This window comes from Cuculus canorus, chromosome 13 (assembly GCF_017976375.1).
Source record: "Cuculus canorus isolate bCucCan1 chromosome 13, bCucCan1.pri, whole genome shotgun sequence".
NCBI lineage: Eukaryota > Metazoa > Chordata > Aves > Cuculiformes > Cuculidae > Cuculus > Cuculus canorus.
The window spans coordinates 20,314,794-20,327,027 of NC_071413.1; the positions used below are offsets into that span (position 1 = coordinate 20,314,794).

The window sequence follows — 12,234 nt, forward strand, 5'->3', positions numbered from 1 at the left end:
CACAAGCTACCACAACATACAACAACTACAAGAACAGATCTACCCCTCCCGGCACACGAACAACAAGTACCACCTAGAAAGCATCCATTATTCTAATTATTCTTAGGCTTTATTGTTCTAGTAACAATAAAACCCTTGGCCTAGCAGCACTGTTTAACTACAACACGGAAATGGCGAACTAACTTACTTAACTAGATTGATCACAAAATCACCAAACAGCAGAACAAGAAAAACACAGAATTTTGTGAGATAATCCTTCCATATTTACACTCTAAGCTCCACAATCAGTTCATGCAGCTTTTAGCCGTTTTGTGCATTGTCTTTACTGATGGTAAATTTTAGTCTTGTGAAAAGAAGTCCTAGACAAAAGATGTCTGGGCAAAGTGAGGGGTTTTTTTCTTCTTTAGATTAAGAACTCTTTCAGCTGTATGTCAGACTGAAACAAACAAATAGGAGGGGAAAAAAAGAAAGAGAACCTGAAACTATGTCAGCTCAAACAGGACCTTACTTCATTTTCAGAAACATATACATATTATTGTGTTTCAAGCCTTTAGCTTCAAATGCACTAGAAGAACCTTAACATAATAGCGATTTTACCAGTACACCTCCTTTCTGCATCTCTCGATAGTCTCCTCTGCTTTGCCGTCATGAACAAGGAGGCATAACTTAGATTTTCCCTGAAATAATTATTCAAACACGTATTATTTAAATAATGATTCTATGATAATAAAGCCTGTCTCAAACTAGTACATTTGAGCTGACATTTATCGGAGTCCACACTAGCTAAGGTTTTAGCAAGGAATTTCCAGAGCAGCGCAGTGATCAGAGTGAGTGCAGACAAACAATGCTCTGGTATACTCGGAATAATTCCGTTGCTTTCAAGGCAGTCTGTTGCTTCTGTATGTGTGTCCTGCCTCCCATTCTGGAAGCTCTTCAACACAAAAGGAAAGCTTATCACATACCAGATGGAGCCTAGCATCATCCACCGAGTAGAGCCAAGAGTCAGTATCTCAAAGCAAATGCAGGACAAAAGGCTGGGTGGAGAAAGGCCACCAAAACCCTAAGGGTGACGACAAGCATCCAAAGGTCAATCCCACAGAGAACAGTGAGCTAACAAAAAGGGTTCTGGAAACTGGTAAGAAGATCCTAGTAAAAGAGAAAGAACAACCTCGCTGTGCTTTAAACGCACACTAATGGAGTAACACTAGAAAACGTTCCCCCAAGGCCAACAAGAACTGGTTCCTGGTTCTGAGCGCAGTAGCAAGGGAGAGCACTGCGGACATTCTGCTTGGACCGCACATCCCGGCTCACAGCTGGAGCAAGCATAAGGGGATGTGGTTCTACAAACTGAATCAAGAAGCACATACATCCACGTGGATTTGTGCTGCAGCGGGGCTTTACTGGAATGACTTTAGCACATCTCTTCACTCTGCACTCTCTACATTATGACTGCCTGCTTTGCAGATGTGCTTTGTTATCCCATTTTTCATTCCTATCCGAGCTACTGCAACACAGCAATTCTCGATTTTCTAAGCGGCACCTTATCTGAGGAAGCATATGCAGCAGGATTTTAGTAAGGAAAACTTTGCTGGTGTAGCTTTATTGAGGGACTGCAGCCACACAGCATCCTTTAGACACATGGGCTCTCAGTCCAGGCAGTCATCCTAACATAACCACAGCTATAACAGGGACTTCTTTCAGCACAATTTGCTGTTCAGAGAGCTACGGTGGCACAAGTTTTGAGCACAAACGTGGCCTTAGGGACAGTCTACACGAACTCCAAAGATAAGCATCTGAAATGAAACAGGTGTCCCACACAGTGACTGAGAAAAGCAGAGAGACAGAAGTTTGGGGAAGACACTAAGACCCCAGTTTTACCCGCACGCTGACACAGGCCCAAAGCTCCCCACACAGCCATAGGATGGCAGAAGAGCCCTGTAAGTGCAGAAATAAGGCAGCTCTCAAAGTCTTCTTATCCCTTGGCTCTATTAAAGGCCAAGAGAAACTACAAATTGCCATGATATATTTATGTATAAATCCCTAAGACAATACTATTGGAATGTCTTCTAAGTTCCCCAAACCCAGCGTGAATGCTTTACCACAGTAACTGGCTCATGCCCACATTACACTCTTTCTGGAGGCTGAAAACACCCCTCTTTTGAAAATAAAAATTTAAAGTGCCCAAACTCTACAATTTGGATTGACATAAAATTTGGTCTGTCTCAGAAAATTGCAAACTGGGTTAGCTGCTGTATTTTGAGATGAGAGCTGACTTTCCACTTCCTATCCCCAAAAATCTCTCTCCTGCATACAAAAAAAAAAAAAAAACCAATGCTTTTTCTGAGAAAATTTTAGGGTTTTTTATTTTAATATAACTTGGTAATCAAACTCGGGTGGTTTTAATCATGAAGTTTAAACATTAGATAGCACGCAGTAGGCAAAAGGCTTTGGGAAAACAATATTTAACATGCAAGAAGGGGATCAACTATACAAATACATCTGAACGCTCACATGCCTAACAGATGACATTGCTCCCTAAAGTGAGCCTAAGGAAGCTACCAAACAGTATTTGCAAGGTTTAAACACTTCAGTGCTGTCAGCCACCAGCAAGCATCAGTCTGAACCTGTACTTCAGCTGAAGAGGAAAGCATGTTGCCAAGGTCTTTCCCATTGAAGGACTTCATTTTGAAGTAATTCAATGGGAAAACAGAAAAAAGAAACATTCAAAACTATTACAGGAAATAATACTGCTGCGACGACTGCCTGCCAGCACCACATTCTTTCCTGCCACCGATCTGCCAGCGAAGAACACTAATTTATACAACATTCCTAAAGTCACAAGGTAGGAATGGCTGGAGCTAGAGACAATTACACATACTAGGACCACAGTCAGAGCCTTATGAAAAACAAAGGCAGAGACCTACTGAAAGACAGTATTGGAAAGGGACCCAGCTTGGACACCACAGGAAAGCAGACAGCTCGCTCCCGTCATAGAATTCTGGAATGGTTTGGGTTGGAAGGGACCAGAAAGCTCATCCAGTTCCAACCCCCTGCCATGGGCAGGGACACCTCCCACTTGATCCAGTTGCTCCAAGCCCCATCCAACCTGGCCTTGAACACCTCCAGGGATGGGGCAGCCACCACTGCTCTGGGCAACCTGTTCCTTACCGAATTCTATCACTATTTTAAAAAAATGTGCTTCTGTTTGGAGTTTGTTTTTTTTTTAAAAATTGGCCTTATTAAAAATCAAATTATCAAAATCTCATAACTGTAAGGGATGTAGACCACTAATTCACCTGATGAATCACCTGATGAGTCAGCACAGCAAAACTGGAAGTGTTGTTTTAAAGCCTAACAGAGTATCTGAATCAGACTTGTAATCACAACTTCAAAGCAATTCTTATCCAACCCTCTCTCAAAACACTAATCTGAAGAGATTTATCATTACAAAACAAAGTTGCAAGACCTAGTAAAAAAATAAAATACAAGAATGAATGGATGCACAAAGACTTACACTTCTGTTCCATGTCTCTCATCTCTTCTGGAGGAATTTTCATCTTATCGATATGTTCTTGCAAGACACTGGCCCATTTCTGTAAAGACTCCATAACAGTCCACGGTCGAGACATATCTGCAACAAAGACTACGATGGTGTCCTGCAGGGACTCAGCAGAAACGGCAAACTTGAGCAGCCCTTTATGGTACAAATCTCCATCCAGAATCCAAACGTTACAGCGAGTGTGATCTGAAAGGAGAAGGTATAGCTGTAACTCAGACACCACTTTTCCCTTTGCAAGTCCAGGAGTAAACAGGTAAGAACATTACGGTTAAACGAAAGACCAAAGCCCCACTACCAGCACATCTTGCCTGTTTATTTCCAACACAGGGGCACGTGTAGATGCTCACATTACTCAGTATGTTCTCATTTAACAGGTTTTTTTCTTGGTTCAGAATCTCTTCATCTAAAAGATCATTTCTGTCCTTTGGCTTTTACCAAGGATAGCTAACACAACCGTTCCTAGATACCACACAGCATTCCGGAATGTGAAATATGTATATTGCAGGTAAAACCACAGTACGAGTGACACACATGTCACTCGGAGTTTAAAAGGGGTGGTTGTAGCCGAGCCCAACGGGGAAGCCTAAGGTGTCCCTTGGGCACATAAGCTGGTTTAACACACTAAAGACATCTCACAACAGAAATAAGCTGCAAACAAGATAGAATCAATAAGCAGATTAGGTTTTTAGAACAGGAGTACAAGGAGCAAACAGAGGATAAATGTACAACCTACCGAACTTTACATCTGTTCTACCTGCCCTGAACCAACACTAACTTCACACTGGCTCCTACTGTGAGCTCCTCATGGAATGAGCACTGGACAGAAGTTTAGGTTTTGTGATTCTGTTGAAATGTAAGGTGGGATGGAGAGGGTGGAATCAGCTGGGACAGACAGCTGGCATGAGAAGTTTCATCCCAAACATGAACTTTAGCAAGAATAGAGGAAACTCAAAATGAAGCATCATCCGAGAATGATGGATCAGGTACTCAGAGCAACTAGTTCTGTCTAAACTTTAATAAAGAAAATTATTACATTATTCTCAGAACTTCCTCCCGAAAAGGAACAACTCCATTCATTCCTACCTTCCAGTTTCTTCCCAATACCTCTTCCAAAGTATTCCCTGTTCTACTACAGCTGTCCTGAGGGAACAGTGGGTCTCCACAGGTATTACATGCAAGACACCTGAATTCTGAAGTACATGGATCAGCAAACCCAGATTTATAGCACAGCTACTGAGCTGCATAATCACTCTGCCTCCCGTATTTCCCAAATCTTTTAACTTCACAAAATAAACCCAGTTGCTGTGGCTATCATAACTTTATTCTAAGAAACAACCCATCGGGATCAAAACACCGGCTCTTGAAAAAGGCATAACCATGACTAAGGGAACTGGAAGGAGGAAAGAGAACAGGTATGCACATACCACCCTTCTAATCAGGCCTTGGTTAAAATTACTGAGCAGCCAAGTTGCAGACAGATTACATCAAGATGCTATACGTGGGCAGGCTTCATTTAGCATTCGTTATGCTCCCACTTAGGCACTGACAGGCTGTCATAAGACATTCAAACATCAGTCACCACACAAACAGGCCAACAGTTATGCTTTGAACTGCAGGATCTTCTTACTCCCAAGTGTGCATTTCAGATCTATCTTTTGCAGCGAACACTTAGGAAAATCGTTGTCTACCTAAGAAACACGTCTCTGCATTTCACATCGCTTCTCCCCTACACTTCAGGAAATAGTCTTACTGATATCACAAAGCATTTTTGCAGCACTAGAAATAGAAACTATCAAAGGCCGCTTAGGACAGAGGGAAAGTCTGGTAAGAGTTTGGAAAAATAGGAAGGAAGCTACCGTGTAATATGAACACATTCATGTGTTTCCTATTACACAACAGTAAATGAAACATCTCTGCAGGGCTGTTACCCTCTGCATTCCAGAAGCATCCTTGATACATTCCCAAAAGCAGTGAATAAAAGCGCTGTGAGCTTTTTATCAGTGAAACATTAACAGACATTAACTATGGCTATGCCACCTCCATGAAGAAAACATAGATGTTTTAAAACCCAACCGAAGTTTCCCTGCAGCCCACAGAAGTTTACAACTCTCATCAGCACTTTCACCGCATCTCCTGTGGCAAGTGCTTTGATCCCAGGAAAGATTTTCACACCTTAGCAAGTAATAAAAATTAATAAATATCCTAATTCATTGCTTCTAAGCTGCTTTTAAAAGCCAATATCCAAAGGTTACGAAGGCTTTGTTCTAAAGGCTAAACATCTTTGTCCTACTTAAGGATTTAGTTTCTGCTTAACATTCATAATACAGACTGGAACTAGAACAGAGGTGGAACTAGAATGCAGTTGGAATGATCACTCAAACGAAATCAATCTGCTAGGAAGACTAGGCTCAGCACTCACATCAATATGTACTTTTTAAAAAGGGTAATATTGTAGGAAAATGAAAGGTTTTTCTCCCTTGTTACTGTAAAGAGGCATGGATTGTGCTTGACACTTGCTACAAATACAACACACAGTTTAAAATACAGTAGTGGCGGTTCACAATTTGGCAGGGACTTTATGGCAAATTCAGCTTTGTCAGCACCTCATCAAGCCCCCATCAGTCACACCAGTTATGTTATATCAGCCTATCAGTTATGTGAAAGATAACTGGGCTTTTCACAGCACCAAGAGACACTAAAACAGAGCAAACCATTACTAGACTCTGCTGGAAAAGCAAGTGCTACTTTAAGACTGTTACAATAGCTTCTAAAACTACATTCCTAAATCCTGTCAGCATTCCATTATCCCTTTAGCCATGAAAAAGATTTTCCAGCTTGTGTGAATTTTACTGCAGATGGCCGATGCTGTGAACTGCAACAACATCTCCTGCAATTAGAGGTATCAGTGACAATTAGATACCCGTTGTCCAAGCTGTTTAGAGAAGTGAAACAGGGATTAATCCTTTTCAAGAGAACTACTTTAAAGATGTTGAAAAAAACAACAATTTTCCCATTAAAAACCAGCGTACTAGCAACACTCGGCTCAATCCGGAACAACCAGTTCAACTGGAATATGCACATGATATGACTGAGGCCAGTCCAAACCCAAGGCAAAAAAACAAGACTACTTCATTTTCTTACAAGTAAGACAGCAACAACAGAGTGGCTCTACTTCACTGGCACATTTGGCACAGTGAGGACAACTGTACCGCATCTGTCACCTGAGGCAGTTCAACTGGAAGTTCTCTGGGGTGTTTATGATTGCCAGCTAGCCCATACCGTACCACTACAAAACCAGTTGATGTTGCTTGTCCCACTGTCCTGCTGTACATCCTAACTTGAACTCTGCCCCATCACTGCAAGAGACTCTAAAAGCTACTTGAAAAACACAAGTCCTTTAATAAAATTTTGCAGAGCCTCTCTTCTGCTTCCTACAAATTAAGATTCTCAGCTCTCCAAAGCAGACTAACCAGCACAGACGCAAAATATCTGCTCATCACAAAGAAAGGCAAACATCTAGAATTTGCTAAACTCCCCGAGGAATTCCACTAACAGAGGACTCTAGGGCCCAAGCTCCAAGGTGGTTTTATATTCCAAGTTAAGTTCACAGCTAGCACTGCAAGTAGCTTTCATCCAGATGAGCTACAGTGTTGTGTATTCAGAAGCAGCCATATGCTCCAAGGATATTGTACCTGGGGCTGAATCCTCTCTCTCTCTCAGGACTACTTCTCAGGTGTCCCTGACCCTCTTTCAGAACAAATGCCTTACCCTCGGCAGAATTTGGGATAGTAGCCTGGGAAGGAGATTTTTCAGGTAAAGATTCAGTAGTGGACTTACCTAAATTACCCTCAGATCTAGGGACCGAGCACCACACGTTACACGGAATGACTAATGCCTGACAGAATGGAACCAGCTAATGACCAGCGCAGGGGTGACGTGCGTCTTGTATCAGCCACCACTGAGGAACAAGCATGTGACAGGGAAAACCCAAACGTTAGCGGGCACCAGTATTGGCAACAGGGTCTTTCAAAAAGGAGGTGTTTTCTAGGCATTTGTTTAACTTCCCTATATGACACAAACAATTTAATCACTGATCTAATCTTTAGGGGGAAAGACAAAAGTAATTGTAAACTTTAGATGCACCTAACAGTGTGCTCCAAATGTAGAAGGAGCCCAACCTAAATATCCCTTAAGGAGGAAGGGGCGGTTCCAAAGGGAAGCAGGAGGGAGATAATGACTCGGCACTATGACCAAAACGCTTCTCCTGGACAGAATAAACTCTTCAGAAACAAAGAAGAAAAAGCAAATAAATCTTCTAGCACCTGGGAAGGAAGTCAAAAAGATCTTCTCACTCCATTACAGTCACATTTCAGTTACTGCTGTTTGTTTGACAACCTGGAAACCCTCGTGGTTTGCTGGTATTGAATCAGTTCCAATTTAATAAGAAACAGATGATACTCTCAAAAATAACTACGTGACGGTAAGTTCCCAAATGCCTGTCTTCAGTCTACGGGTCAGTTGTAAAGGCTTTGTTCTCAAACCTCTATCTGAGCACAAACGCATCTAAAGTACACAAAGACTTTAAAGAGACCAAACCCAAACCTATCCTAGAGAAGGAAGAGTGCTATCTTTGCCTGCTGGGAGGTCCTGACCCACTTTGCTATTTATTTTGCTTGCTGATGACACTAATGAGACAGAAAGGAAAGAGGCACATATTATTAGATCCTAACACATACACTAAAGGGATGCGTGAAGACCTGAATTCTCCAGATGAGTCCGGTGGCCAAAAAGGTCTCTTTTCTACTCCTGCCAGTGCTGCCTGAGCTCTTATGACAGGCTTCTCCTAATCACTGCAACTATCACTTCCAGAGTCTCAGAAATAGCCCCAAAATATTCCCAAAGTAGGGACATACTTGTGTGACAGACAGCACCAGCAAAAATAGCACACCGAACACTGTTCTGCTTATAATACCATTGCCTTTGATGTTGCAAGAAGCCTGATGTCACAGGCTGTCTTAACACTCGTAATTGTATGGGTTTTTTCCCTTTATTTATGCCTCACTAAAAAAAGATTGCACACAGTGAGAAAGCTCTTAGACCATGAACTTTAAGCAGCACTCAGCACTTAGAATCCCAGCACAAAAGACTTTTCGGAACTGCAAGATGAGGCGGCCACTGAAGACACAGGCAATGCACTCATCCTTTAATTGTGCCTAACTCAGTATCCACAGAGTTTATCACTACGTGAGCGCAGGACCAATCTCCATAACAACCAGGCACATATGGTACTTAATCACTCGTGCAAGCCTTCAGTACGTTTCCATCTCCAAAATATCATTATAGGATCTTCTGAGTTCATTTGCTTTCAGAAACATGGATGAACCACCCTCACTGCTTCCCTCTTCCGAGCTGAAAACTGAGAGGGAAGGCATGAACAGGGAGGCTGCCGCTCCCTGTTTTTGAAGGGGGAAACTACCACAAAGAGGTCAAGCAGTTTGCCCAAAATGAGACAAGCAGAGGTAAATTTAGGAACAAGGATAAACTCCCTCCTCATCTCTTCCTGTCCCCAACCTTTCTAAAAATAAGAGCATTAGATCTGCTCTGAAGCAGTCTGTTGTCATCACTCCCCTCCCAGAGAAGGGCAATCATCAATAGCAACAAAGACGAGGGGAAAAGAGACAAGCTGCAATCTGAGAAAAGGAAATACTAATTCTGACTTTAAGTTCTGTTTTTCACTCATTCAACTCTAACAAAACGCCTCAGCTATGGTTAATCAAAATGTCACACAGTCCCCACAAGGAAACACCAAAACCCCACTCCCAGAAATCAAAAACCCCACCTCCAAAATTAAATTCTCATAGATAGATCACTTGCTTTCTACAGTTACCAAGTAAGAATATATCTGCTGCTAAGCCAACATCAGCAAATGTATCTACCCTAAAGTAAATGGATACCGAGAGCTGCTCAAGCGCACTTATTCCCCAGCACACAGGTCAAGCTGGAAAAAGGGCAAGAGGAAGAATGGACACTGAATGTAAAAGGCATCTCACTTTTAAGACACTGATACAGCTTCTAAAACATACAGAGCAATGCTGGAACCAGCCATCCGGGCGTAACCCAAAACACACTGACGAAACCGCCACCTACTTAACTACAGTAAAAGAAATTACATACAAAATTAACTTACCATCTCTGTCTTCATCATGAATGTTTAGATACAAGTATTCCAGCCCTCTTCCTTTCTTGCCATGCTCTGCTCCCTGTATTTTAGCCATAAGTGTGGTTTTACCTGAACCATCGTCACCTGCCAGTAAGTTTTTACAGGAAAAAAAAAGACACTTTCAGAATTAATTTTAACTTTGTAGAAGAGATTTTTTCAATGCACAACTAAGTAATGAGAAGTATCTCTGCACCTTTTAGGATTATCCTTACTTGTTTTCTTTAAAGTACTCCAGCTAGATCCAACAGCTTATGCTGCAATAATAACAGCAAAGCATTTAATTATTCTGTATTATGTTCAGTTGTTTAAACACGTTATAAATCTAACAGCGCAAAACAAAACAAAAGTGAATCTATCAGCCCGAAGACAATGACACTACAGATCACTCTACATAACGTAATTTTAACAAACCGATGCGTCAGTCCATTCACATCATTATAAACACGCTTTGCTTCCACAAAAGAACCCCAACCACTGAGCTGCTTGCATATGCTACTTACCAAAAACAAGGATATTCTTGCCCGACGGCAATTTTGATCTTGACCGGGTAGAAACTTCGCTCAGTATCGAGGACCTGGAAAAGCAGCACCGTTGGTGTTGGAGGGACTCGCACACCCACAGCCTGTGCACTGCCTGTCTGACGGCGCCCGGGAACTCAGCACAGCCACATGGGCCACTCCAGCCACGCTCACTTCATTTACAAACAAGGTACAATGCTACAGGTAAATCACAGCACCATAGAAGAGTTATGATTGGAAGGGACCTTAAAGATCATCCAGTTCCACCCCCTGCCATGGGCAGGGACACCTCCCACTGGATCAGGGGCTTCAAGGCCCATCCAACCTGGCCTGGAACCCCTCCAGGGATGGGGCAGCCACAGCTTCCTGGGCAACCTGGGCCAGGGCCTCACCACTCTCATCGTGAAGAAATTCCTCCTTATGTCTAACCTAAATCTAACCCTCTCCAGTTCAGACCCATTGCCCCGAGTCCTATCACTAAAAGCCTTCGTAAACAGCCTCTCCCCAGTCTTCTTGATGCTCCTTTAGATACTGGAAGCTGCTCTAAGACCTCCTCGGAGCCTTCACTTCTCCAGGCTGAACAACCCCAAGTAAACCCACGTTGACAGATAACTGCTGTCGTTTCAAAGCGCGGGCAGCAAGCCCCCTTCCCGAGAGAAGCTCCTGTCATCCCCAAGCCCCGCGCAGCAGCGTTTCTTTAAGCGTTTGTACCCCGCACTGACGCAGAACACCGCTGCCGCGCTTCGACCAGCTCTCCCGCACGGTGCCCGGTGTCTCCCGCCGCTCCTTTGCGGGGGGACCGGGCGGCGGCGCCTCGGGGCCGGCCCCGCACCCCGCCCCGCAGGGCCCGCAGCCACGCCCGGGGGGCGCGGGGAGCAGCCTCGGCGCCGGCCCGTCCCGGGAGGCGCCGCCGCGTTCCCTCACCAGAGGTTTTGCCCCTCCTCCTCCTCGCTGGGCAGCTCGGCGGCGCCGGGCCCGTCCGGCCCCAGCAGCTTCTTGTCGGCCAGCACGGGCGCCATCTTGCAGCCGCAGCCACAAAGAGTGACGTCACCCGCGCCGCGAGGACCCCACACCGCCCGGCGCGCCCATCCGCGCCGCGGCCGCGCTTCCAGCAGGCGCCGCGCGGGCAGCCCCGGCAGCGGCCGCGTTGCGATCAGGCGCCGCGAGGACAGCCCCGGGCGGCACCGTCCGCAGCGCCCCCTGCTGCGCGGGGGAGGCATGAGCTCGATGCGTTCGTGCTGCCCAACGGGCACCTGCAGCTTTTCCAGCAGCTCTTCAGAAAACACGCTCTCCCTCGGGAACTGCTTTTCAGCGAGCTCGAGCACTGTGCGAGGCAGCTTAAGCAGCCTAAAAAATGACATGAGTTATTCTTCTGTGTTTGTATTTTTACGATGCCTGATCTGTGTGGATTTCAAGGTATTTTATGCAAGAACGTAAGACTATCGAGGTCGTCGAGCAAGTCACAAAGAGAGGAAAAGACAGACTGTCTTTCACCGTTCCACACAAGAGGTTTCTGCTCCCTCCTCCCATTTGCATTAGACATAAACGTTCCGGTGGGTTTTCTCCTTGTGTTGCCGGAGCAGCTGAAGATGCTGCCTACAGAGGAATTTCATCCCTAAAAATCTTCAGAACATGACACGGCAGGGAGCACCCTGACTTGGAGACTGGAGATGACCTCTGCCCTGTGGAGCCCGCAGACTCCAGAGGCCGTTTCCAACTTCATTTACCCCTGAGATGTGGTGAAGGGCCAATACTGTGACCGTCTGTGTCACCTGAACACCTTACAGGCTTTCTCCACTTGAAATCTGTTTGGGCCAGAATACTGCAGATCACTGGGTACGTAAGCAGAGCCACAGCTTGCCTGGACGAGTCCTTGGAAGCAGACTGTATGGAGTGTAACAGCCCACAGCCTGCCTGCTGGGCGTCCCACTCCTCCG

General features: G+C 44.7%; 1 protein-coding gene across 2 annotated transcripts in view; it reads right to left on the minus strand.

The window, feature by feature from the left end:
* The window catches only part of DYNC1LI2 (dynein cytoplasmic 1 light intermediate chain 2), a 28,083-nt gene extending 16,707 nt beyond the window's left edge, over positions 1-11,376 (minus strand). The window contains exons 1-4 of one of the 2 annotated variants that reach the window (XM_054078769.1): positions 11,222-11,376; positions 10,280-10,353; positions 9,747-9,863; positions 3,515-3,745 (exon numbers count right to left, since the gene is read on the minus strand). In XM_054078769.1, the coding sequence (XP_053934744.1) occupies positions 3,515-3,745; positions 9,747-9,863; positions 10,280-10,353; positions 11,222-11,316 (517 nt within the window). In that variant the 5' untranslated portion in view covers positions 11,317-11,376. Of the gene's footprint in view, positions 1-3,514; positions 3,746-9,746; positions 9,864-10,279; positions 10,354-11,008 lie in introns of both variants that reach the window. The other variant, XM_054078770.1, reaches the window with a different exon arrangement.
* Positions 11,377-12,234: the final 858 nt, after the last annotated feature.